The 22,848-nt window shown below is 42.0% G+C and overlaps 1 protein-coding gene across 7 annotated transcripts in view; it reads left to right on the top strand.

Annotated features, from left to right (window-relative positions):
• The window catches only part of LOC105475271 (dedicator of cytokinesis 4), a 474,119-nt gene that overhangs the window by 327,350 nt on the left and 123,921 nt on the right, over positions 1-22,848 (top strand). For all 7 annotated transcript variants that reach the window (XM_011730368.3, XM_011730372.3, XM_011730365.3 and 4 more), the window contains exons 21-23: positions 626-707; positions 2,356-2,526; positions 6,925-7,117. In XM_011730368.3, the coding sequence (XP_011728670.2) occupies positions 626-707; positions 2,356-2,526; positions 6,925-7,117 (446 nt within the window). The remainder of the gene's footprint in view (positions 1-625; positions 708-2,355; positions 2,527-6,924; positions 7,118-22,848) is intronic.

Below are 22,848 nucleotides of genomic sequence, written 5' to 3' on the forward strand. Positions count from 1 at the left end.
GTAAGACTATAATCTTGAGAGTTGTACGCTGTTGTTTGTACATTTTTTCAAAACGGGGAAAAAAAAAAAAAAAACCTTGGCCTTTCTAGAAATTCTCCTAAGGCACATATTGACATAAGCCATGTTCTTCTCATGGGTCAGAAAATTGCCTTGATAAATCCGTAAGGTGTGCGTAGCAGTGGGGAAGCATTGTCTCCATCCCTCTTCCCCACCCCGTTTTGCCTGCAGCCTAATGATATTGCATCCAACTGTTTACATGGTCACTGGAAAAGAAATCCCAGTGAGCAGTTTTACAGTATTGACCATGGCAGTCATACTGCCAGGCACTTGGGTGGCCAAAGTCCTTTTCTCCAATATTCGTGTTCACCCATTTGGAGGCATTACCAGAAACGCAGGACTATGGAATATGTCCAGATTGAGTGTTGTTTCTCTCTTAAGCTTTGAAAAGGGGTGGCAGTGTTGATCTGCAGATTTAGTAAAATTATTGTACAGCAGATTGACAGGAAATTGTGAGAACTGTTGGGAAAAGAAGCCTCCTCATGATACAGTTAAGCGTTGGATTTGTTGGCATTTAATTGAGAATTAGACCAATTCTACATTCTGCACATTTTCCCCTGTATTTTAGAGATCTCATCAAAGTGCTCAAATGGTATGTGGACCGGATCACAGAAGCAGAGCGGCAAGAGCATATCCAGGAGGTGCTGAAGGTGATAACATTCTGTTGATAACAGAGTCTGACAAAGCTGTTGCATGCTGATGCTTAAACTAATTGGTTCCTCTACACAGACAGTAATGGGTGATGATATATTACTGATATTCCAATTCAAGGATCTTAATCAGTTTGTGGCTGCTTGAGAGCTGATGAAATTTGAAGGGGGCTTTGCCAGGCTAGTCTACTGGAAACTGTTCGGGGTTGAATCTTTGTTCCTCTGGGCTGTAGAGCACTTGAAGTCTAAGATGAGCAGGAGAGGGAGGGTTTGTGAGAGAAGACTATATAGGGGCAGTTAAGCTTAGAAGTTCCTGGCTCTTGCCGGGCGCGGTGGCTCAAGCCTGTAATCCCAGCACTTTGGGAGGCCGAGATGGGCGGATCACGAGGTCAGGAGATCGAGACCATCCTGGCTAACACGGTGAAACCCCATCTCTACTAAAAATACAAAAAACTAGCCAGGCAAGGTGGCGGGCACCTGTAGTCCCAGCTACTCAGGAGGCTGAGGCAGGAGAATGGCGTAAACCCGGGAGGCAGAGCTTACAGTGAGCTGAGATCCGGCGGCTGTACTCCAGCCTGGGCGACAGAGCCAGACTCCGTCTCAAAAAAAAAGAAGTTCCTGGCTCTTGCTTCCACCAACCTGACAGAGACCATCGGAGAACCATTTATGTTAAATTTTAAGAGCAAATAGGGTGGCTTAGCAGGGATTATAATGAGGAAACCTGAGGCTTTACTGGGTCTTGTGGTCTCTGGGTGCTATATGCTCCCTTGTCTGTGGAGATACTAATCCCTTACTTGCAAACATGTTGAAAAAGAGTGCAAATTCTTAAAGGAACTGTCCAGTAACAGCCCTGGTAGTCTTCTGATTCCTGTTGTTGAGGACCATCCTATCCGGTGTCAGTAGATTTAAGTAGACAATGTATACATTTTATAAAACAAGCATTTTGTGAATTATACATTTGTAATTTTGGGCTGATTGAAGGTAAAATGCTAAGTGGCAAGAATACTACTTGTCAAAACAAAATTATTTTTTCAAAAACAGTTATCTTTTTGTTGACTAAATTTAAAAAACATCTGAAGGTCAAAAACACTTAGTGTTCATCATACTCCAGAATGATAAAGTGTTTGTTGTTTTTTATTTTTTTAGACGGAGTTTCGCTCTTGTTGCCCAGGCTGGAGTGCAATGGTGCATTCTCAGCTCACCGCAACCTCTGCCTCCCAAGTTCAAGCAATTCTCCTGCCTCAGCCTCCCAAGTAGCTGGGATTACAGGCATGCACCACCATGCCTGGCCAGTTTTGTACTTTTGGTAGAGACGGAGTTTCTCCGTGTTGGTCAGGCTGGTCTCGAACTCCTGACCTCAGGTGATCCGCCCGCCTCGGCATCCCAAAGTGCTGGGATTACAGGCATGAGCCACCACGCCCAGCTAAAGTGTTTTTAAATTTTCTATACGTTTCTCTCACTAAGCATCAGAGAAAAGTGGCTGTTCCCCATAAAAGTAAATACTATTCAAAAAAGCCTCACAAGGCCTTGGCGTTTACATGAATAATTTGAAAGTTTAATGCCATACCATAGTTTTTATGCCATGTCATTGTTAAATAAATACTCTTTGTCTCCTTTGAAGCTAACTTTTAAAAATTGTATTTTTAAGGCACAAGAATACATTTTTAAGTATATAGTTCAGTCTCGAAGGCTGTTTTCCCTTGCCACTGGTGGGCAAAACGAAGAGGAATTCCGCTGCTGCATTCAGGAGCTTCTCATGTCAGTCCGTTTCTTTCTTTCACAAGAGAGCAAAGGGTCTGGAGCATTATCTCAGTCACAGGTAATTTCTTTTCATCTATGCTGAGTAGAAGAAAGCGGTAAGTGCAGTTTATTTATTTTTACACAGCAGTGTAATCAAATGTTTTCTCCATCGAAGTCAATAGCTCCAGTTTATATTTGTAGCTTAACCAACTTTATGAGTAGACTTTTAAAATTCCCCCACCTTCTGTGTACCAGCTGAGCAGAAGTGGGCTGCCTTTCCCTTCTCTCTCTGCATGGAGAGGCTATTGGTTTGCATCAGCTTCATTTCCAGTTACCAGAACACATACTGATGATTGGACATGCTGTCACCACCAGCCCTGGGGAAGGAATTTCGCTAGAGCCAATCTCTTGCAGTTCTTTTCCCCAAGCCTCTCACTGCATTTTAATCTGTCAACTTGAGAATCATTATATTGGACTCAGCTAAGCTGCATGTTATTTTGTTTTATTGAACTTGACCCTAATCATCCTGGGAGTGATCTTATAAGACCAGTGCAGAGCTGCTGCTGCCAAACTCTATTACCGGAAATGACCTCACATGTTTTTTTTAAGAATGGGATCCATCTACTTCCCAAATAGCATGGCCTTGAATATGTTCCATGAGGTAATTCTGAATATTTTCCCTATACTTTCTCGATTCTTCTTGTATACTTTTAATTCTGATGACTTGGTTAAAAACCTGTCAGAAGGAGAAGCAGCCTCTTACCATGCCCTAGAGGTTAGAGAAACTTACAATCATTGAGAACTGGGACATAAAAAGGGAGATTGGGAGACAAAATTAGATCCTTAACAGTGTTGTTATGATTTGGTACTATGTGAGGTTCAGAAAGCAAAACACCAGGAATGCACCAGCCCTCCGATAATGTGCTGTATTTTTTCTGAATGTTTAGAGGTCTATTCTTGTTCCTCTCTTCTTTATAGAGGTGGACTCTTCTTCCATCTGGGCAAGGATACAACTCAGGCTCTTTTAAGTGTCATTTTGGCCTTTGCAGTCAAGAGTACAATCACTGCACTGTGGGAACTTGCCAGAGACCTCAGTGTCAAGTTGCCCGCTACTAGCTAAACCCTGATGACAGCACTTGATATTTAAGCAGGATAATCCAACAGGCTAACCGTGCATTCCTTTAGATCAGAGTTCTTAGAAGTTTACTATCTCTACAAAAGTAATTCAGAATTTGAGTTTTCACCCTGAGATTTTTTTTTTTTACCCTTTATCAGTTACAGAGATGAAACTTGCCTCATTCACACCTGAAAAATATTTTCTTACTCTTAAGAGTAACCGTAAGGCATGGTTTCTTCTTAGGGATTCAGGAGACTTTTTTTTTTTTACCTTTGTTGTACCACTGGATCCTGGAGGTCCCCCTAAGGTGGCTTGGGCCACGGGGGTACAGCAGAGTGGAGCAGCTCGCTTTCACCTCTTCAGCACACTGACTCCCACTGCTCTTGATTCTCTGAGCTCTATCCCACAGCAAATTTTAGAAACAACTTTAGCACCTTCAAAGAATCATATTTGATATTTTTTGCTCTCAGCTTTTAATCAAGAGATAATATGTAAATGTGCCCATAAAGTTTCTGAACATCTTTGTAAACTCTGCTGAAGTCATTCTCTGTTATTTTGTGCAAGTATCACTTAACCTGTATATTTTGATGTGGTAATTTATGTTTAGTTTGATGCTCAGAAAAAATCCATATAAAATGATAAAATGGTTAGTTTTCTTTATTAAGCAATGAGAACTTTGCCTCTTTGTATTTGGGGAAGACAAGAAATGCCACACACCTCTGCCCATACCAGGTTCCCTTTTGATCCCATGTACTCTCTGCAGAGGCAGTGCCACTAATTCAGTGGATCCGATGTGTTAGTTTTCTGTATAACAAATGACCATAAGCTTAATGGCTTTAAACAGCACTCATTTATTAGCCCATGGTTCTATCGGTCAGAATTCCAGGCAGGCTTGGTTGGGTCCTTTCCTTAGGATCTCCTAAAGCCAAAATCAAAGTGTTGGCTTTCATGTGTTATCTAGAGGCCTGGAAATGAATTTACTTTCATGATCTTTTATGCTGTTGGCAGAAAATGTTTGTTTTCAGAAGACTAACGTCCCTGTTTCCTTGATGGCAGTCAGCCAGTGGGGGAAGGTGCTGTCAGCTGCCAGAGGCCACTTGCAGTCCTTGGCACATGGCTGCTCCATCCTCAAATCCGGCAACAGTATGTCAGATTCTCCTCATGCTTTGAATCTCTCTGACTACTTCTCCTGCTACCAGCCAGAGAAAACTGTTTTAGGGACTCATGTCATTGGGTGAGACCCACCTGGACAAATCTCCATATTTGAAGGTCAACTGATGAGTAATCTTGATTACATCTGCAAAATCTCTTTTGCCATGTGACATTATGTAATCACAGGAACACCACCAGGGGACAGGGTCATGGGAGTCGTCTTAGAATCCTGCCTGCCACATTTACAGTCAAATAAAATTCAGCTCTGAATTGGTCCAAGCTTTACTATTAGGCTGCCTTAGAGGCAGAAACCTGGTTTCCTTGCTCCATTTTGCATTTTTTCCACGTAGGCTACAACTCAGGGCAAACCCTGTCTTCTAGAGGCCATCCCCACAGTCCTTTGGGTTGGATTGATGGGAAGCTACCCCACAGATGTATCCATCCTGGTCCTACTGGGTAGGTTCATTTAGTCCTCCTGTCCCAAATGCAACTTGCTAATGACACTGTTCTTGTTAGCCCTGTCCTGGAAGGACTAAGGACTAACCCAGCTAGTGCAACAGTGATTCTTAGCTTTCCATTTCATGGACACACACCCCCTACCACAAGATCCCTAAAAGAAGAAGAATGTCAGAAGGAATATGAGCCCAAACTCTGCTAGACGATTCCCAATAGTTATCTTTCCCTGTGTGTCCTGGCTACTAGGAAGGTCAAAATTAAATTGTACTTTTATTTTTACTTGCAGTAAAAACAATCAGCTTGCCCTGGCACAGCTGTCTTCCTGCTGTCATCACAAGATCCTTGTTCCTTTATCCTTTTTAATCATCCTATTATATGTGTATCTTACACTGTAGGCACATTCAGATACCTTTTTGAAGTCGAGATGTATAAATAAATAAATAATGGATAAATTAAGGGATACCTGAGGAAAATCAACTTAGTTGACTTTTCAGTAATCAGAAAGCTGGGCTCATTTTATTTAACTTCATTGGTATGACTCAGCTCTCTGCAGGGTGACATGAAGGTTATATAAATACAGGCTCTAACAGAGAATACCAAGTTATTAACTTTAAATATATTCAAGTAAATCTATAATTTTTAAGAGCCAAGGGCCATCACTGTTGACTTATAGCTCCTGAAGTATTTTGAGGGCTCTGGCATCAAACACAGATCTTGGCTCTTCTAGATATTTTTGCTGCTGCTGTATAAATAAATAAATACTAAAATTCTTAAATTTGAGTTTGAGTCTGTGTTTGAATCATCAGCACATGTAGACGCGACCTACTTTCTGATGGAACCAGATCTTATTGGTACGCCAACTAGCACTTGAATCTTAGCGTATTAGAAACACGTGCCTTCCCTGACGAGGTACAGTTGAAGCTAGTAGACTCTTCTTCCATTGCCCTCCTTTTGTGGAATTTTAAAAGGCTGACTTTGTTTGTTTTGATGTATAATCCTAGCCGAATTTTTTAAGTATGCCCTTTGAGATTTGATGTGAGCATCTTTTTTCCCCATAAGAAATGATTATTGGGTTTTTTATTTACATAAAAATATTGTTCTTAGTCTGTACACACAGTTCTTGGTTTAAAATAGATCTTGAAGATCTTGTAATGATCTTTTTGTTTTACAAGAGATGAAACTAAAGCCTAAATGATGAAACTAAAGGGTGCTCAAATAACTTTCCAAAGTCACAGAGTTGATTGGAAGCAAAGCTAACACTATTATATAACTTAGGTCTTCTGATGCCCTGGCCTGTGTTTTTTCTTAAATCAGAAATGGAGTGCTTTGGAGGAATTAACGTGTTTGGTTTCTTAAACATGAATGAGATTTAAGTGAGCGTTTCAGAAAGCTTCTTCCAAAAGGAATGAATAAAAGTGACTACAATCCAGGTCTTGGTTGAGCGTTCTTTCTATTCAATCATGATGCACTTCACTTATTCTGTGAGGCTTTTGTCAATCTCTTTGCTAATGTCAGTGATTTTCCAAAATTTCCCAGTTTTTATTATGCTGCTCCTTTGTACATTTCAAAAACTGTCCTATTCTGCTGCACTTTTTAAACATTTACCTTTTAGCTTTAGGTAATAGAAACATTTCATACTTGTATTCCTACCATTCAAAAATACTTGCCACGGTCCTTAAACTCACTGACGCTTTGCAGCATATTTCTCATGGCATATCTGGGAGTTCATTTAAATTTCTTCTTCTTTTTAAGGCTGTGTTTCTGAGCTCTTTCCCCGCTGTGTACTCAGAACTGTTGAAGCTCTTTGATGTCCGGGAAGTGGCTAACTTGGTCCAGGACACTCTGGGCAGTCTGCCGACCATCCTGCACGTGGATGATTCCCTGCAGGCCATCAAACTGCAGTGCATTGGCAAAACCGTGGAAAGCCAGCTTTATACCAACCCAGGTAGGGTGCTGAGTCTCTTGGAGGAAATTTTGCCTCTAAAAAGCCATTTTGTGCATTGTAGCCATTGGTCAGCAGATGCAATTAAAAACAAAAAACTTAAAGGCACTTTCTCAAAACCATTGTTTATTTGGGTGGTAAATGTATTTAGTAGTCAAATACAAAAGTATGGCAATTAAAACTTTATTTCCGGAAATAATGAAAACTAATGATGAAATTATTGTTTTTTATGTTTGATGGGATTTAACACTTTCCTTCAGAGAGGCTTACAGGTACCTGATAGGATCCTTATTTGTCTCTTTTGTTTTTAAAAGGTTTTCATCAGTTTGCATTCTGAAGCTATATGAAACTTTGCATTATTGTTTTTTACTTTACCCCGAGAGCAAGTGGTCAGTTACTTAAATTGATTTTGTTGTAATAACTGTTAGTACGTTCCATGGCCTCTCGTTTTCTTCTGTTTTTTTTTTTCCCTGAAGAAATACCAGAGTGACTGCAAATCTCATTTTAAAGTTTATTTTAAGAAATTTAAATCAGCCTCCCAAGTAAAAAAACTTATTAAAATAAATTCCATTAAGAATTATTTTCCCTGACAGGCATGGTGGCTCACACCTGTAATCCCAGCACTTTGGAAGGCCAAGGCGGGCAGATCACTTGAGGTCAGGAGTTCAAGACCAGCCTGGCCAACATGGTGAAACCCCATCTCTACCAAAAATACAAAAGAATTACCCAAGTGTGTTGGGAGGTGCCTGTAATCCCAGCTACTCGTGAGGCTGAGGCAGAAGAATTGCTTGAACCTGGGAGGCAGAGGTTGCAGTGAGCCGAGGTGGTGCCAGTGTACTCCACCCTGGGCAACAGAGCAAGACCCTGTCTCAAAAAAGAAAAAAAGAATGATTTTCCCATATGAATGTGTATGTATGTATAATTTTTTGAAATAGTTTTATATATAGTAAACAATTTTTTACATATTTTCTTGTAAAATATTTTGTATATACATTTAAGAATAGAGCATAATAATGGCAAATCATTAACAAATCTTAACATTACCATTTATTTGCTTTAGATTTTTTTTTTTTTTTTTTTTTTGAGACAGAGTCTCGTTCTGTTGCCCAGGCTGGAGGGCAGTGGTGCGATCTCGGCTCACTGCAACCTCTGCCTCCCAGGTTGAAGTGTTTGTCCTGCCTCAGCCTCCTGAGTAGCTGGGATTACAGGCGTGCACCACCACACCCGGCTAATTTTTGTATTTTTAGTAGAGATGGAGTTTCACCATGTTGGTCAGGCTGGTCTCGAACTCCTGACTTTGTAATCTGCCCACCTTGGCCTCCCAAAGTGCTGGAATTACAGGCGTGAGCCACCGCACCTGGCCTTGCTTTAGATTTTTTATTAAGAATTCATCACAGATACACTCATGGTCCTCCTGTCTAGGCTCCCACTTCCTTCATAGAAATTTCCACTATCAGAGATTATGGTTCCTATTTTCTATTCCTTTATTACATAGCTTTAAAAATATATTATATGATTTTTTCTTCTTTACAAATTTTTAAATCATTTCATCTTTAAATGATAACACTACATTGTATGTCACTCTTTGGAGTGCTTTTTTTGATTAACATTATACTTATTGTTTGTTTGTTTTTTTTGAGACAGAGTCTTGCTCAACCACCCAGGCTGGAGTGCAGTGGCAGAATCTCGGCTCACTGCAACCACCATCTCCCAGGTTCAGATGATTCTGCCATCTCAGCCTCCTGAGTAGCTGGGATTACAGGCACCCACCATCATGCCTGGCTAATTTTGTATTTTAGTAGAGATGGGGTTTCACCATGTTGGCCAGGCTGGTCTTGAACTTCTGACCTCGGCTGATCCACCCACCTCAGCCTCCCAAAGTACTAGGATTACAGGCGTGAGCCACCGCACCCAGCCTAATATTATACTTTTATATTTTTCCATGCCACTAGATATAGCTCTACTTTGTTGTTTTTTACTGTTGTACAATATTCCACTGTATGAACATACCACAGTTAATTTATTTTTTCTCCTGTTGAAGGACTTTTGAGATGTTTCTAATTATTTTTTCTGAAATAGCACTTCAAGCAATGTAAAAGAAAGTTCAACCTTCCGATTTCTCCCAATGAAAACATTTCCTGGAGAAAAGATACTTCTTGTAGTGATTTTCTGACTCTGCTGCTCAGAGCCCTAAGGGTTCTGTACAGTGATTCGGGAATCTCTCCGGGGTTGGGAACAGGGACTGTACAGGGGATGTAGGTCCCGATGGAGCACCCTACTGTAACTCAAGCACCAACCCTGCTTTCACCACACTAAGAAAAGTTCACTCCTGTCTCAGAAGAATTGCTAATTTCTGCCATATTTCTCCCACAATGACCAGATAATTCTTTGTTAAGTTAACGACTTACACTAAGAAAGCAAGACAGTCATCAAAATTGTTTTCAAATGTAAGGAAAATATTATGAGGGGTTTGTGTTCATTGCCTCTGAGCAATGTAATCTGTCTTTGGACCCAGTTCCTTATCGGTTCCTGATGCTCTGTAGGCAATAGAGAAATCAGGACTGGAAAGATACACAGAGAAGAAGCTGCTGCGATGCAGGATAAAGAATGTTGGGTCCCGTGGGAATTGATGAGAACATGTACTATGGTAAGGGATGGAAGGATTCATGAGACCCAAGAAATGTTGACCCTGCAGGGTCTGTGTCAGTGCCCTGGAAGAGAGGCTCAGGGCCAGTGCGGGGAAGCTGGTAATAGTGGATATGGTGGCATGCAAGAGGAAGAGAAGAAGAGGAAACCCTGTCTGCTCATGTGTGGGAAGCTCGCCATGGAGGATGATTATGGAGAAGCAAAAGTGGCTCACGATCAACAGAATCCTTATCTCACGCAGATGTTGAACAGAGAAAAGGCTTCTGTCCCTGCTGCAACAGGATGTGGCTTGGCTTGGTGTTTCCTGACTCATTGAAGAGACTGTGATGTATAGATGGGCCAGGCAGAACACATCAAGAAGGAGCCCATCTTTATGGGGAAAACTACGAAGTGTCCCTGAGAGCCTTCCAGGTCTCAGAGTATCTTCTGTTTAAATCACATGGGACTACACAATACTGCTAGGGAAACGTGGAAAGTGTTTCTAGTGACTTTGGCATTCTAAATCAGAAACTGTGGACTTAGGGGGGACTGATGGGCATATTTATGTTGTCTAGTTGAAAGAGGAGATGTGGGAAGGAAAAGAAGATGTGAAATGCAAACAGCAGGCTCCACAGACAGTGTCAGAGAACAGGACGTGATATCTTGGGTTGTGGTTAACTGGAGAGTGTGATCCTGACAAGGGCCTTGGTATATCTCACAAAAATAGGCTGATTCTGTCTGACTGGAGAGGAAAGAAGAGGGACAATATAAAACTGTATAACTAAAGAACTATAATAAAAGAGTGCCCAGTGGTCCACTCAAAATAAAAGGTAGAAGGGTTAAGCCTCACACTTCTGACCTTCCATTTAAAAAATTAACACACACATACACAATTTTTACAACACCTAAGGGTTCTTTGGGGGGATGGGGAACTTGGGATTGAATGCCCTAGGTTTTATCATGTTTCCCCAGAGATAACTGTATCCAAATAACAAGGAATGGGTTAAAAAAAATTATTTTATTATAAACACAAAACAATAGCATCACCAAAATGTGGAAATAGGACTCATTTTAGATATAGTTATGGTGTAGTCATTTCTCATTGCTGCTGTGACAATAATCACAAACTTAGTGGCTTAAAACAACACAAACTTGGCGAGACACAATGGGTCACGCCTATAATCCGAGCACTCTGGGAGGCCGAGGCAGGAGGATTACCTGAGGTTGGGAGTTCGTGACCAGCCTGACCAACGTGGAGAAACCCCATCTCTACTAAAAATACAAAATTAGCCAGGCCTGGTGGCAAGTGCCTGTAATCCCAGCTACTCGGGAGGCTGAGGCAGGAGAATCACTTGAACCCAGGAGGCAGAGGTTGCAGTGAGCTGAGATAGTGCCATTGTACTCTAGCCTGGGCAACAAGAGCAAAATTCCATCTCAAAAATAAATAAAATAAATAAATAAATAAATAACACAAACTTTTTATCCTACTGGTCGATAGGGTGGAAGTCCAAGATTATTCTCAATGGGCCGAAATTAAGATATTACCAGCATCTCTACAAAAAATAAACAAAAAATAGTCAGGTGTGGTGGTGCATACCTGTGGTGCCAGCTACTCAGCAGGCTGAGATGGGAGGATCATTTGAGTCCAGGGGGTTGAGAATATAGTGAGCCATGATCACACCACTGCGCTCCCGCTTGGCTGGCAGATAGAGACCCTGTCTCAAAAAAAAGGGGGAAGCAAAAAGTACAGTTGGCTCACATTTTAAGAAAATGCATTTCAAAACCTTTTCAGACCTTAGATGTTACAAGCCCATCGAGACAACTAGAAAGTTCTAGAAGTTGACATTTTATTAGAATCCTGTATTAGTCAGATTTCTCCAGAGAAACAGAACCAATAGGGTATGTGTGTATATACGTGGAGGAAGGAAGGAAGGGAGGGAAGGAAGGAAAGAAAGGGAAGGGAGGAGGATGGAAGGAAGGAAAGGAGTCATAAGGAAATGGTTTACGTGATTATAGAGGCTGAGAAATCTGCAGTCAGTAAGCTGGAGACCCATAAAAGCTGATGATATAGTTTCAGTCTGAGACCAAAGGCCTGAGAAGCAGGAGAGACAATGGTACAAGTTACAGTTCAAGTCCAAGTCCGAATGCAAGAGAAGACCATTGTCCTAGCTTGAAGATCATCAGGAAGAGAGAGCATATTCTCCATTACTCAGCCTTTTCTTCAATTCAGGCCTTCAACAGAGTGGACAAGGCTCACCACGTGGGGAGGACAGTTTGCTAAACTCTGTCCAGCAATTCCAGCATTATTCTCCTGCAGGAACTTCCTCACAGACACACCCAGAAAAATGTTTAACCAACTATCTGGGCACCCCATGGCCTAGACAAGTTGATACGTTAAAATTAACCATCACAAATCCCAAGGAGAAAAAAGCAGAGGAGGCGTGCAAAGTAACACACATGGCTGCAGAATAGTCATGGTTGAGCTTAAGAGTAGAAATTAACACATAGAGAAGACAGAAAGAAGGACATATGTGAATGTCAGCACCACAGAAAGGAATGGAATGTTGGCCTGGGAAGATTCGAGACAGGTTGTGTTAAGGGTCTCTGGGCAGCCACACAGCTGGACAGAGTGGGCAGGAGGACTGAATCACCCCCTTAGTCACACCCCCAGGGTCAGATTCTAGAACATCTGACCAAACCTGAAGGACACAGATAACATTTGGAATCTAAATAGATTGGTATCTGATGTCTAAATAATCTGGGGTCCAGGTGGACTTATTTAAAGCATTAAAAATCAGCAACTCATTTTTCCCTTTCTCCCCCAAATTTTATTCTTCCTATTTGCTGAAGGCCATGAATAGAAGAGTCTAAATAGTTTTGGAGAAGACAGCTTTGGCAATGACAAAAGGGTAGATTTGATGTGGACGGATTGTTGGAGAAGAAGGGTGCATGGAGGGTAGCAGAGAGACATAGTTTAGGGCATGGTAGTGAGAGGTCAGGAACAGGGTCTCCCAGACTTTGCAAGGTCAAATTCTGCTAGAGCTGTGGGTTTTACATTCACTTTGCATTTGTCACCACTGCTTAGTACTTGATTTGTTTAGCAGATGTCTGCAGGTAATGCTGAGCCATTTTCTTGCTAAAAAATAACTATATATGTTTCTATTTTGAAAGAATTGAAGAGTTTATCAGGCAAAAACCCAGCACAGATAATAGAAGTGAGTATAAAGACCTAAAGGCACTCATCATGTACCATTGGTGAGAAGATTGCTGGTATAACTTGCTTTTGCCTACAAACTAAAAAATAAGTGTTTTAGGGTAGGTATTTTTTAAAGTAATCAAGTATTTTTTTGTTTTGTTTTTGTTTTTTTTCTTTTTGGCGGAAACTCCCCAGTCCCCATTAAGAATCTTGTGGATTTTATACAAAACTGCAATAAAAAATTAAGGGAAAGAAAGAGAAAGGTAGACTATTACTCTGTTTTTAAAATATACCTAAGAATTAATGCCCTCCCCAACACTTTAGGCCATAATATAAAGAAAGGATGTTTGATGGGTTTTTCTGTTAATTTGACAACTTCAGGAATAAAATCTTACTACAGTTGATGGGTGCCTAGTAGCTTTTATTTCTTAGAACTGTAAAGTGCAGTTTAGTGTTGGGTTTTATTGCATTGCAAGTGATTAAATTTCTTTTATTCTTAAAAATGACATTTGTTTAGAACTTTTCTGCTAGCCAGGGCTTGCAAAATACAGAGTCCTTATAAAGAATAAAGTTGTGCAAATAAGGGCTTCTTTCTTCTCTAGAAGCAGAGTAATAATGCAGGACCACTGGAAAAAAATGTACAGACCTTAGTTTTTTTCATATGAAATTTGTGATGATGATCCAATATAAAAGTATTTTCAAAAACTACCTGGGACCTCAAGAAAGCCTTCGGCTAAAAATCATTAGTGTTCTGTTCTTTCAGTCTCTACCCCTTTATCTCACCCCACTTCTTCCCCCTTACCTGTATTCCCCTCTGGCTCCCTCTCCCAGGCTTTTCCAAAGGGAAAAGACTCAGGGGCGAATGCCTTTCCGGGTGTTCTTCACCATCAGGGAGCTCTGAAAGCACTTGCTGAAAGTGTAACAGTTTCCACTGGGTTTCAGGCTCTTTTCTTGGATTTTATGAAAGATTTGCCCACATAATGATTTTGCGTTTTCTGTTTTTGTTGTTGTTGTTGCTAAAGTTTAAACAGCTATAACCATGTTTAAGTGGATGTTCTTAATGAAGAACCTAGAAAGATTATCTTTGAAAGATAGTTTCTACGTCTGTCTCTAGACAGGGCAAAGATAAAATTAAGAGTTTTAGGTAACACCTCACCCTGCACATAGAACTTAAGATGAAAAATATGCCTCACTGAAATCATAGTTGCCCCTAGGTTTTCACTGTGGGTTTTGAAAACAAATGTAAACTCATATATTTTGGGAGTCACAAGACTCCCTTTCAACTTAGTTCTCTTACTATGTTTCTGAACTTTTCAATGCTGATTGACAGTATAGCAAGCACATTACTGGGGAAAGGGTGACACCTGTATTATTTCATTTCTTACACGTCACTCATCCACATTTGCACAGATTTCCAGAGGGATGGGGAGCATGTGTGTCACAGGCAGCTGCCGTGGCTTGCAAGGTAGTGGGAATCGCTGTCTCCCCGTGCTCAGAGCAAGCACCAGCAGATGGAGTCATTGTAAACTAGACTGATAATGGGCCTCCTGCACTCTTCCTGTTTAAGCTCTGTTTAAACCTGAAGACAGAAATGCCAGGCTCTATTTCAGTAGCCTGTAATATCCAGTAGAACTCATGATGGAGTTCATTCATTCAACAAATATTTATTATGGGCAGACTCCACAGTATTATCTTAGAAATATATTATGATGGAAATACTATAACAAATTGAACCGATAGAGTCCCTGCCCGATGTCTGTTTACAGTAAAGCACAAAAGTAGATGTCGAACAAGTAATTATATATATATATATATATATATATATATATATATATATTTTTTTTTTTTTTTTTTTGAGACGGAGTCTCGCTCTGTCACCCAGGCTAGAGTGCAGTGGCCGGATCTCAGCTCACTGCAAGCTCCGCCTCCCGGGTTTACGCCATTCTCCTGCCTCAGCCTCCCGAGTAGCTGGGACTACAGGCGCCCGCCACCTCGCCCGGCTAGTTTTTTTTTTTTTGTATTTTTTAGTAGAGACAGAGTTTCACTGGGTTAGCCAGGATGGTCTCGATCTGACCTCGTGATCCGCCCGCCTCAGCCTCCCAAAGTGCTGGGATTACAGGCTTGAGCCACCGCGCCCGGCAAGTAATTATAATATGATAAAGTACAGCAGCATTTGTGATGGGGCAAGTTTCCAAGATGCCATGCAGCAGGGAAATCTGAGCAAATCTTGGGTCTCATTCCACCTGCTTAGCCTCAGTTAGTGCCATCCATGTGCTGACCCAACTCTCACATTTGTATTTCTAGGCCAGATTTCTCCTCAGGGCTCCAAACTTGAGTATCCAGTTGTGCTCTTAACATCTCTTGTGGATATTTCACAGGCTCCTTAAACTCAGTATGTCTGAAATGGAAATCTCAACTTTTTTCTCTCTGAGCTTACTCTTCCTCGGCTCAGTAGGTGGCAGCACCATCCACCTAGAAGCCTCAGAGTCATTCCTTCTCCCTTTTGCCCTTTGTCTCTGTCCATGGCCAAGACACCTCACGTGAGTCTGTAGCTTCTCCACACCCCCACTGCCTCCTCTCCTGTCCAGCCTCACTTGTTCTGAGCTGCCTCTGTCCTTTCTGTCCTTGTTTCCTGTATTTCCTTTCGCCTACCCGTCTATTAGCCAAAGTTACCTTTAGAATCATACCAGATGATGTCACTGCCAGCTCCTCCTCACACCCCAGTTCTGTTTTATTGGGGGGCACGCTCCAGAATTGATCTTCCATGCCCCATGATGTGGCCCCGTCCACCTTTCTCATCCCATCTCCTTGCTACTTTTCTCTAGAATCCACTTTCTTCAGCTCCTGCCTAACAGAGTTAATTCCCACTTATCCTTCATGGTTTAGTCTCTTATTTTCTCAAGAAATCTTGCTGCCCCACCCACTCAATTATCACTTTTATAGTACACTGTGTTTTGCTTCTTGAATCACCTAGCACAGTTGTAATGAAATAAGAGAATTGGGTATTTCATTGATTGATGTCTGTTTCCCTCCTCCACCCCAGAAGGGAAAACCCCAGAGGCCAGGGACTTTATTTGCCTTGATCACAATGATATCTCCAGCTTCTCTAATAGTGCCTGGTGCAAAGTAGGTGCTTAATAGATGTTTCATAAACACTAGGTACTGACTGAGTCATGGGTTAGGGATCAGGATACAGTAGCAAAAGCTACTAAATAGCCGGGCGCGGTAGCTCACGCCTGTAATCCCAGCACTTTGGGAGGCCGAGGCAGGTGAATCACCTGAGGTCAGGAGTTTGAGACCAGCCTGGCCAACATGGTGAAACCCTGTCTCTACTAATGTAGCAGGACAAGCTGCAGACAAAACCCTTCAGACACCAAGTTAAAGAAGGAAGGGCTTTATTCGGCCGGGAGCATCGGCAGGACTCGCATCTCAAAAACCAAGCTCCCAGAGCGAGCAATTCCTGTCGCTCTTAAGGGCTTACAACTCTAAGGGGGTCCGCATGAGAGGGTCGTGATCGATTGAGCAAGCAGGTGGTATGTGACTGGGGTCTGCATGCACCGGTAATTAGAACGGAACAGAACAGGACAGGGATTTTCACCGTGCTTTACCATACAGTGTCTGTTAATCTATAGATAACATAACTGATTAGGTCAGGAGTCGATCTTTAACTACCAGGCCCAGGGTATGGCGCAGGCTGTCTGCCTGTGGATTTCATTTCTGCCTTTTAGTTTTTATTTCTTCTTTCTTTGGAGGCAGAAATTGGGCATAAGACAATATGAGGGGTGGTCTCCTCCCTTACTAAAAATACAAAAATTAGCCAGGCATGGTGGACCGCACCTGTAGCCCCAGCCAGTCCAGAGGCTGAGGCAGGAGAATCACTTGAACCTGAGAGGCGGAGGTTGCAGTGAGCGGAGATCATGCCACTGCACTCCAGCCTGGGCGACAGAGCAAGACCCCATCTAAAACAAAACAAACAAACAAACAAACAAAACACTACTGAATAAATGATGTGTATTTAAAAAAATCTTATTGGAAAAGCAACTTTTGAGCTAAGAATGAGCATGAATATGACAATAAAACAGTGTGTGGCAGGGCGGCTATGTAAGGAGTCCCAGGCCAGGAGGTGGCACAACTACCAAAAGTAAGATGTACACAGTACATGTGTCTTGCTTTAGGAAAGATGCCTGAGGTGGAGGCATTTAGGGTGCAATTAAAGCCAGTGGGTGGGATCTGGGAGCTTAATACAGGGATCATCCGTAGCCTTCCACTGTTGCTCTCCTCTGTGATCCTGACATTGTCTTCATGAGAACGTAGCCCACTGAATCTGCAGTCCTTTCCTCTCTGAGTTCTTGTTGTCTGTATTCCAGTGTCTGAAAGGCTTGTTTGCAGGTTTTGTGACTGGCTGTGACTTTGGCAGTTCAATTCCTGGTGGCTTTGATCACAGAGGCCCATCCCAGCTCTGATGTCAGGCTTTCTGTAGTCAGCAGTTCTGCTACATGCAAAGCTGTGCTGCTGCGTGTCCTTCTGCCTCCCTTGTTTACAATCTCCCCCTACTGAGGCCGCCCCACAGCAGTGCCCATGTCCAGCCCATGCTACAACCCAGTTTGTGGAATGTGATGGCCAACCATCGTGTGTTGTCATGGGACTCAAAGACCTCGCTCTCTTGGTGACCGAAGCTGGCTTCAAGGATCCATCTAAAGCTTATTGATAGAGACCAAAGTATGACTCCTCAAAATTAACCTAAAGGAGGAAATCTACCCCCATTTCTTAGCTTCCCTTGCTCCTTCCTAGTCCCGTGTCCATTGGGGATTACTGATGGGAGCTGGCTGTATATCCACTCAAGTGTATAGCAAAAAAGTAAATGAGAGTCACTCCTTATACACTCAAGGAGACATAAAACACCGTGAGCTTTGTCTGAGATGTGGAATATGAGTGTATCAGCCCTTTCAAGGAGAGAATCTGCACGGCAGATTCTATTGTTAAATGCATGGAAAGTTAGTGAATGTTCAACTTGGGTTTGCTTTATGGGGGGTCTTATTTAACGGGCCTGTTTGTTTTCTTTTAAAGGTAAGAATTAGCATATCAACCAGTCAGCTTATTTGGCATTTACCCACCCATTCTATCAATTGCACTGGCTGCCATTGCCCAGGTAATGGAGAAAAAGCGAATCTGCAAGCTAGGTTGTTATGTATTTCTTTTTATACATGCCACACACGAATTATTTGTCTACCTTCCTTTTTTGCAGTCGACATTTTCTTAACAGTTGGCTGCAAATTGAATTTCTAGAAATCAAATCCCCCTAGCTGAAGGAACATATCAGATAAGCTTTATCTTCCTTTCTAATTAAACATTACTGGGCAGTGACTCCTGGCACTTAAATTCTCAGGGTTTTTTGTTTTTTTGTTTTTTGTTTTTTGTTTTCCTGGTTCTTTTGTCAAGTAATTGATATTTGTAAATAAGTATTTAAGTTCCTTGGTGAGGCTTACTGTTTAAAGAAGGTCTTGCAATGAATTATTTTACAAGTTTGGATTTGCATATTCTGTATATATTTGTTTTCTTCATGTATAGAATGCCTGTGCCTTATGTTGTCTGTTTTGATGCTAAACCTGAGGCCAGACCTCAGGTAACCCAGTGGCAGGCACCAAAAGAAATAGGAGACTCTGGTTGAGTGTGGTGGCTCACGCCTGTGATCCTAGCACTTTGGGAGGCTGAGACGGGTGAATTGCCTGAGCTCGGGAGTTCAAGACCGGCCTGGGGAACATGGTGAAACCCCGTCTCTACTAAAAATACAAAAAATTAGCCAGGCATGGCGGTGTGTGCCTGTAATCCCAGCTACTCAGGAGGCGGAGACAGGAGAATCACTGAAACCCAGGAGGCAGAAGTTGCAGTGAGCCGAGATTGTGCCATTGCACTCCAGCCTGGGCGACAGAGCGAGACTCTGTCTCAAAAAAAAAAAAAAAAAAAAAAGGAGAAAGAGAGGCACTTTCCCAGTTATGGATGCTTTATTTGCACTCCTTATGATTTTTAGTAGCATACAGAATCACTTTTATCTATAGATAGAGGAAATTAGAGGAAAAAAATTGAAAGAGGAAGAAAGGAGAATAACACTTACATAGCACTCATTGCATTCCAAGCACTGCTAGCTACTATGATCCGTAAAACAACCCCAGGAGGAGTTACCATTGCTGTCCTCGTTTTACAGATGAAAAGACTGAGGCTAGTCTTTCACAGAACTGGAATTCTAATCTAAGCAGTCTGATTCTTGGGTCCTCAAGTAGAAAGAAGGCAACAAATAGGGATCTTGAACAGGGTCAGTGGTGCAAGTCAAGTAGAATTTTTAATTTTGATCAAATGTAACTTATCACTTATCTTTGATAGTTTGAGGTTTTTGTACCTGTTTAAGAAATCTATGTCTAACTCAGGGTCACTAGGATTTTCTCCTATGTTTTCTTTCAGAACTTTTTTTTTTTTTTTTTTTTGAAACGGAGTCTCACTCTGTCTCCCAGGCTACAGTGCATTGGTGCAATCTTGGCTCACTGCAACCTCTACCTCCCGAGTTCAAGCGATTCTCCTGCCTCAGCCTCCCTAGTAGCTGGGACTACAGGTGCGTGCCGCCCCGCCCAGCTACTTTTTTGTATTTTTAGTAGAGACGGGGTATCATCATGTTAGCCAGGATGGTCTCAATCTCCTGACCTCGTGATCTACCCACCTCAGCCTCCCAAAGTGCTGGGATTATAGGCGTGAGCCACCGTGTCCGGCTCTTTCAGAACTTTTATACTTTTAACCTTTGCATTTAGGTCTATAATCTATCCCAAGTTAAATTTTGTATTTGGGGTAAGGTAAGGATAGAGGGTTTTTTTCAATTTTTTTAACATATGTGTATCCAATTGTTTTAGCACCATTTGTTGAAAAAACTTGTTTCTCCATTGAATTACCTCAGCATCTGTTAAAGAAAAAAAAATTTAATGACATTTGCTGTGGATGGTAAGTGTTATGCACGTCCCTGTGAAGAGACCACCAAACAGGCTTTGTGTGAGCAATAAAGCTTTTTAATCACCTGGGTGCAGGTGGACTGAGTCCGAAAAAGGAGTCAGCAAAGGGAGATGGGGTGGGGCAGTTTTATGGAATTTGGGTAGGTGATGGAAAATTACAGTTACAGGGGGTTGTTCTCTTGCGAGCAGGGGCGGGGGTCACAGGGTGCTCGCTAGGAAGCTCCTGAGATTCATTGTCCAGGAGAAGGAATGTCACAAGGTCAATTGATCAGGTAGGGTGGGGCAGGAACAAATCATAAAGGTGGAATGTCATCAGTTAAGGCAGGAACTGACTATTTTCTCTTCTTTTGTGGTTCTTCAGTTGCTTCAGGCCATCTGTATGCATATGTGCAGGTCACAGGGGGTATGATGGCTTAGCTTGAGCTCAGAGGACAGTAAGGCAGGCTTTTTTCAAGGTGAGGGTCATAGTGATAGCTGTGGGGATGGCTACAAAGGGATTTTGCAACAGGGAGAGAGATTGGGCTAAATTTCTAATATAGCGTGGGTAAGTGGGACTTTATAGCCAAGGAACAGAGTTGGGGTGTATACACAGGAAATTATTAAGAGGAAGTATTAAAGATAAGGTGGGAGGTGGGGGCAGGGAGTGTGCAGATTCTGGTTAAACTGACCTAACAGGATTCTTGCTGAGGACAGGGCAAGGTGATCAGATATCACCTGAGGATGGTGGAGGATGAGGAACCCAATCACATATCAAAGGTGTTATCAACTTTATATTAATATATTGTTGGGATTGATTTGCTGAAGTTTTGAAAAGGGTTTTTGTATCTGTAGTTACAGATACTGGGTGGCAGTTGACTTGCAGACAAGACAAGGCTGAAATGTGGGCATGGTGTGTGTGGAGTTAGGGTAGAGCCAAGGAGCAAACTAATTTATTCCACAGAACCTCAGAAGACTCAGGTAGGCTTCAGAAAGGATCAGGAATTGAAAATATCGGGTAGCTCTGAAGATGAAATTGATTAATTTTCATATGCATTGCACCCTTCATCTTCAGAGAAACTTATCAGCCCAAGAGAAACTATCTCAGATACTGAACTCTGGGGACCCCTGCCCCAGCGGAACACCTATCTTCCCCATCCAACAGTGATGCCTCATTAGTTCACAAGCTTTCCTAGGCATACAGAGATTTTGTGATTTCCAGTTAGCATTTTAGTACCTTACTTGTAAAGATGAATGGACAAAGAAGGATCATCAGATATTGGAGAAAAGCCCCTAATGTGAAAAGCAGAAGCCAAAATAAATAAAGAAAAAAGTAATCCCAGCGCTTTGGGAGGCCGAAGCGGGTGGAGCATCTGAGGTCAGGAGTTCAGGACCAGCCTGGCCAACATGGTGAAACCCTGTCTCTACTAAAAATACAAAAACTAGCTGGGCGTGATGGCACGTGCATGTAGTCCCAGCTACTGGGGAGGTTGAGGCAGGAGAAACACTTGAACCCAGGAGGCAGAGGTTGCAGTGAACCGAGATTGCGCCACAGCACTCCAGCCTGGGCAACAGAGTGAGACTCCGTCTCAAAAAAAAAAAAAAAAAAAAAAAAGGAAAAAGAAAAAAAAGAGTAACTAGGAAGAAAAAGATAGTTTAGGGAGCAAAACTGTTACCAGAAGAAGGGTCTTGAGTGTGAGATGTCCAGGTTCTTGGCATTCTAAACAAAGAATTGGGCAAAACACGCAAAGTAACAAAGGAATGAAACACAGGAACCAAGCAGCAAAAACGGGAATTTATTAAAGCGAGAAATACTCCACAGAATGAGAGTCAGCCCGAGCAAGCAGCTCTAGGGCCCAGTTAGAAAGTTTTCTGGGTTTGAAGTACTTCTTTTGAGGTCCCTTATCTGGATGAAGGATTTGGTCTATGGCTAATTAAAGGCTGAGGTGAATTGGCACCCTATGCAGATGAAGGGATGGTGTCTGCTTGGCCTGTGGTCAATCCAGGGCACTTTCCCTTTCCATCTGAGAGGTGGTGAAGGGGAGAGTTGCAGGGAGAGGAAATTTTGATACTTGTTACCCAGACGTGGGGAGTGGGGGGTTTTTCCTTTTGGTTCAGCTTTTGGAAGTTTGCATTAATAGGCCTTAAGGTCCCTGCCCCCAAACTCAGGTGTTTTCTCTTTTTATCCAGCTTTGGGAAGTCGGCATAAATTGGCCTGAGATTCCCTGCCCCAGACCTTAGTGTTTTTCCTCAGTTCAGCTTTAGGAAGTCAGAACAAATTGGCCTCAGATTCCCTGCTTCCAGACCCTGTTTTCCTGCCTCAAAACAAATTTTGAAAAATCTCGGATTTCCTCAGGGAGAGAAGAGAATGCATCTATGAAACAAGAATGGGAAGCTCTGAAAAGAGAACATTCAGAGAAATAAACAGGAATGGCTGCATAATGAAAATACAAGACCTGGTGCTCAAAAGTTAAGAATTTCAAGGTGGCAGTAGCATCACTTACACCAGGCACAGGGTCCTTCTGAGCACAGGGACCTGTGTGACTTCTCAGGTTACACAGCCACGACACTGGTCCTGGGAGGGAGAAAGCTCTTAGAAATAAAATAGCTGATAGCATAAATAATAAAATGGAATACATGATTTGGAAGATAAGGTATGGAAATTACCAGGAAGTTGAACAAAAAGAGGGGGAACATCCTAGAAAAGCAAGCAGAAGATAGCTCAAGAGATTCAGTGTAAATGTAGTTGAATTTACAGGCAAAGGATAGAAGAAAATAATCCTAGAAATAATTCAAGGCAAATTCCCAGAACTGAAGAACACAAATTTATAGATTGAAAGGGTCAAGGCAAGTTACATAATCATGAAATTTTGAATTACCAGGGATAATTTCCCAAAAGCTTTCAAAGAGAGAAAAACAAAACCAAGCAAAAATCCAGTCATGTA

This window comes from Macaca nemestrina, chromosome 4, assembly GCF_043159975.1.
Source record: "Macaca nemestrina isolate mMacNem1 chromosome 4, mMacNem.hap1, whole genome shotgun sequence".
NCBI lineage: Eukaryota > Metazoa > Chordata > Mammalia > Primates > Cercopithecidae > Macaca > Macaca nemestrina.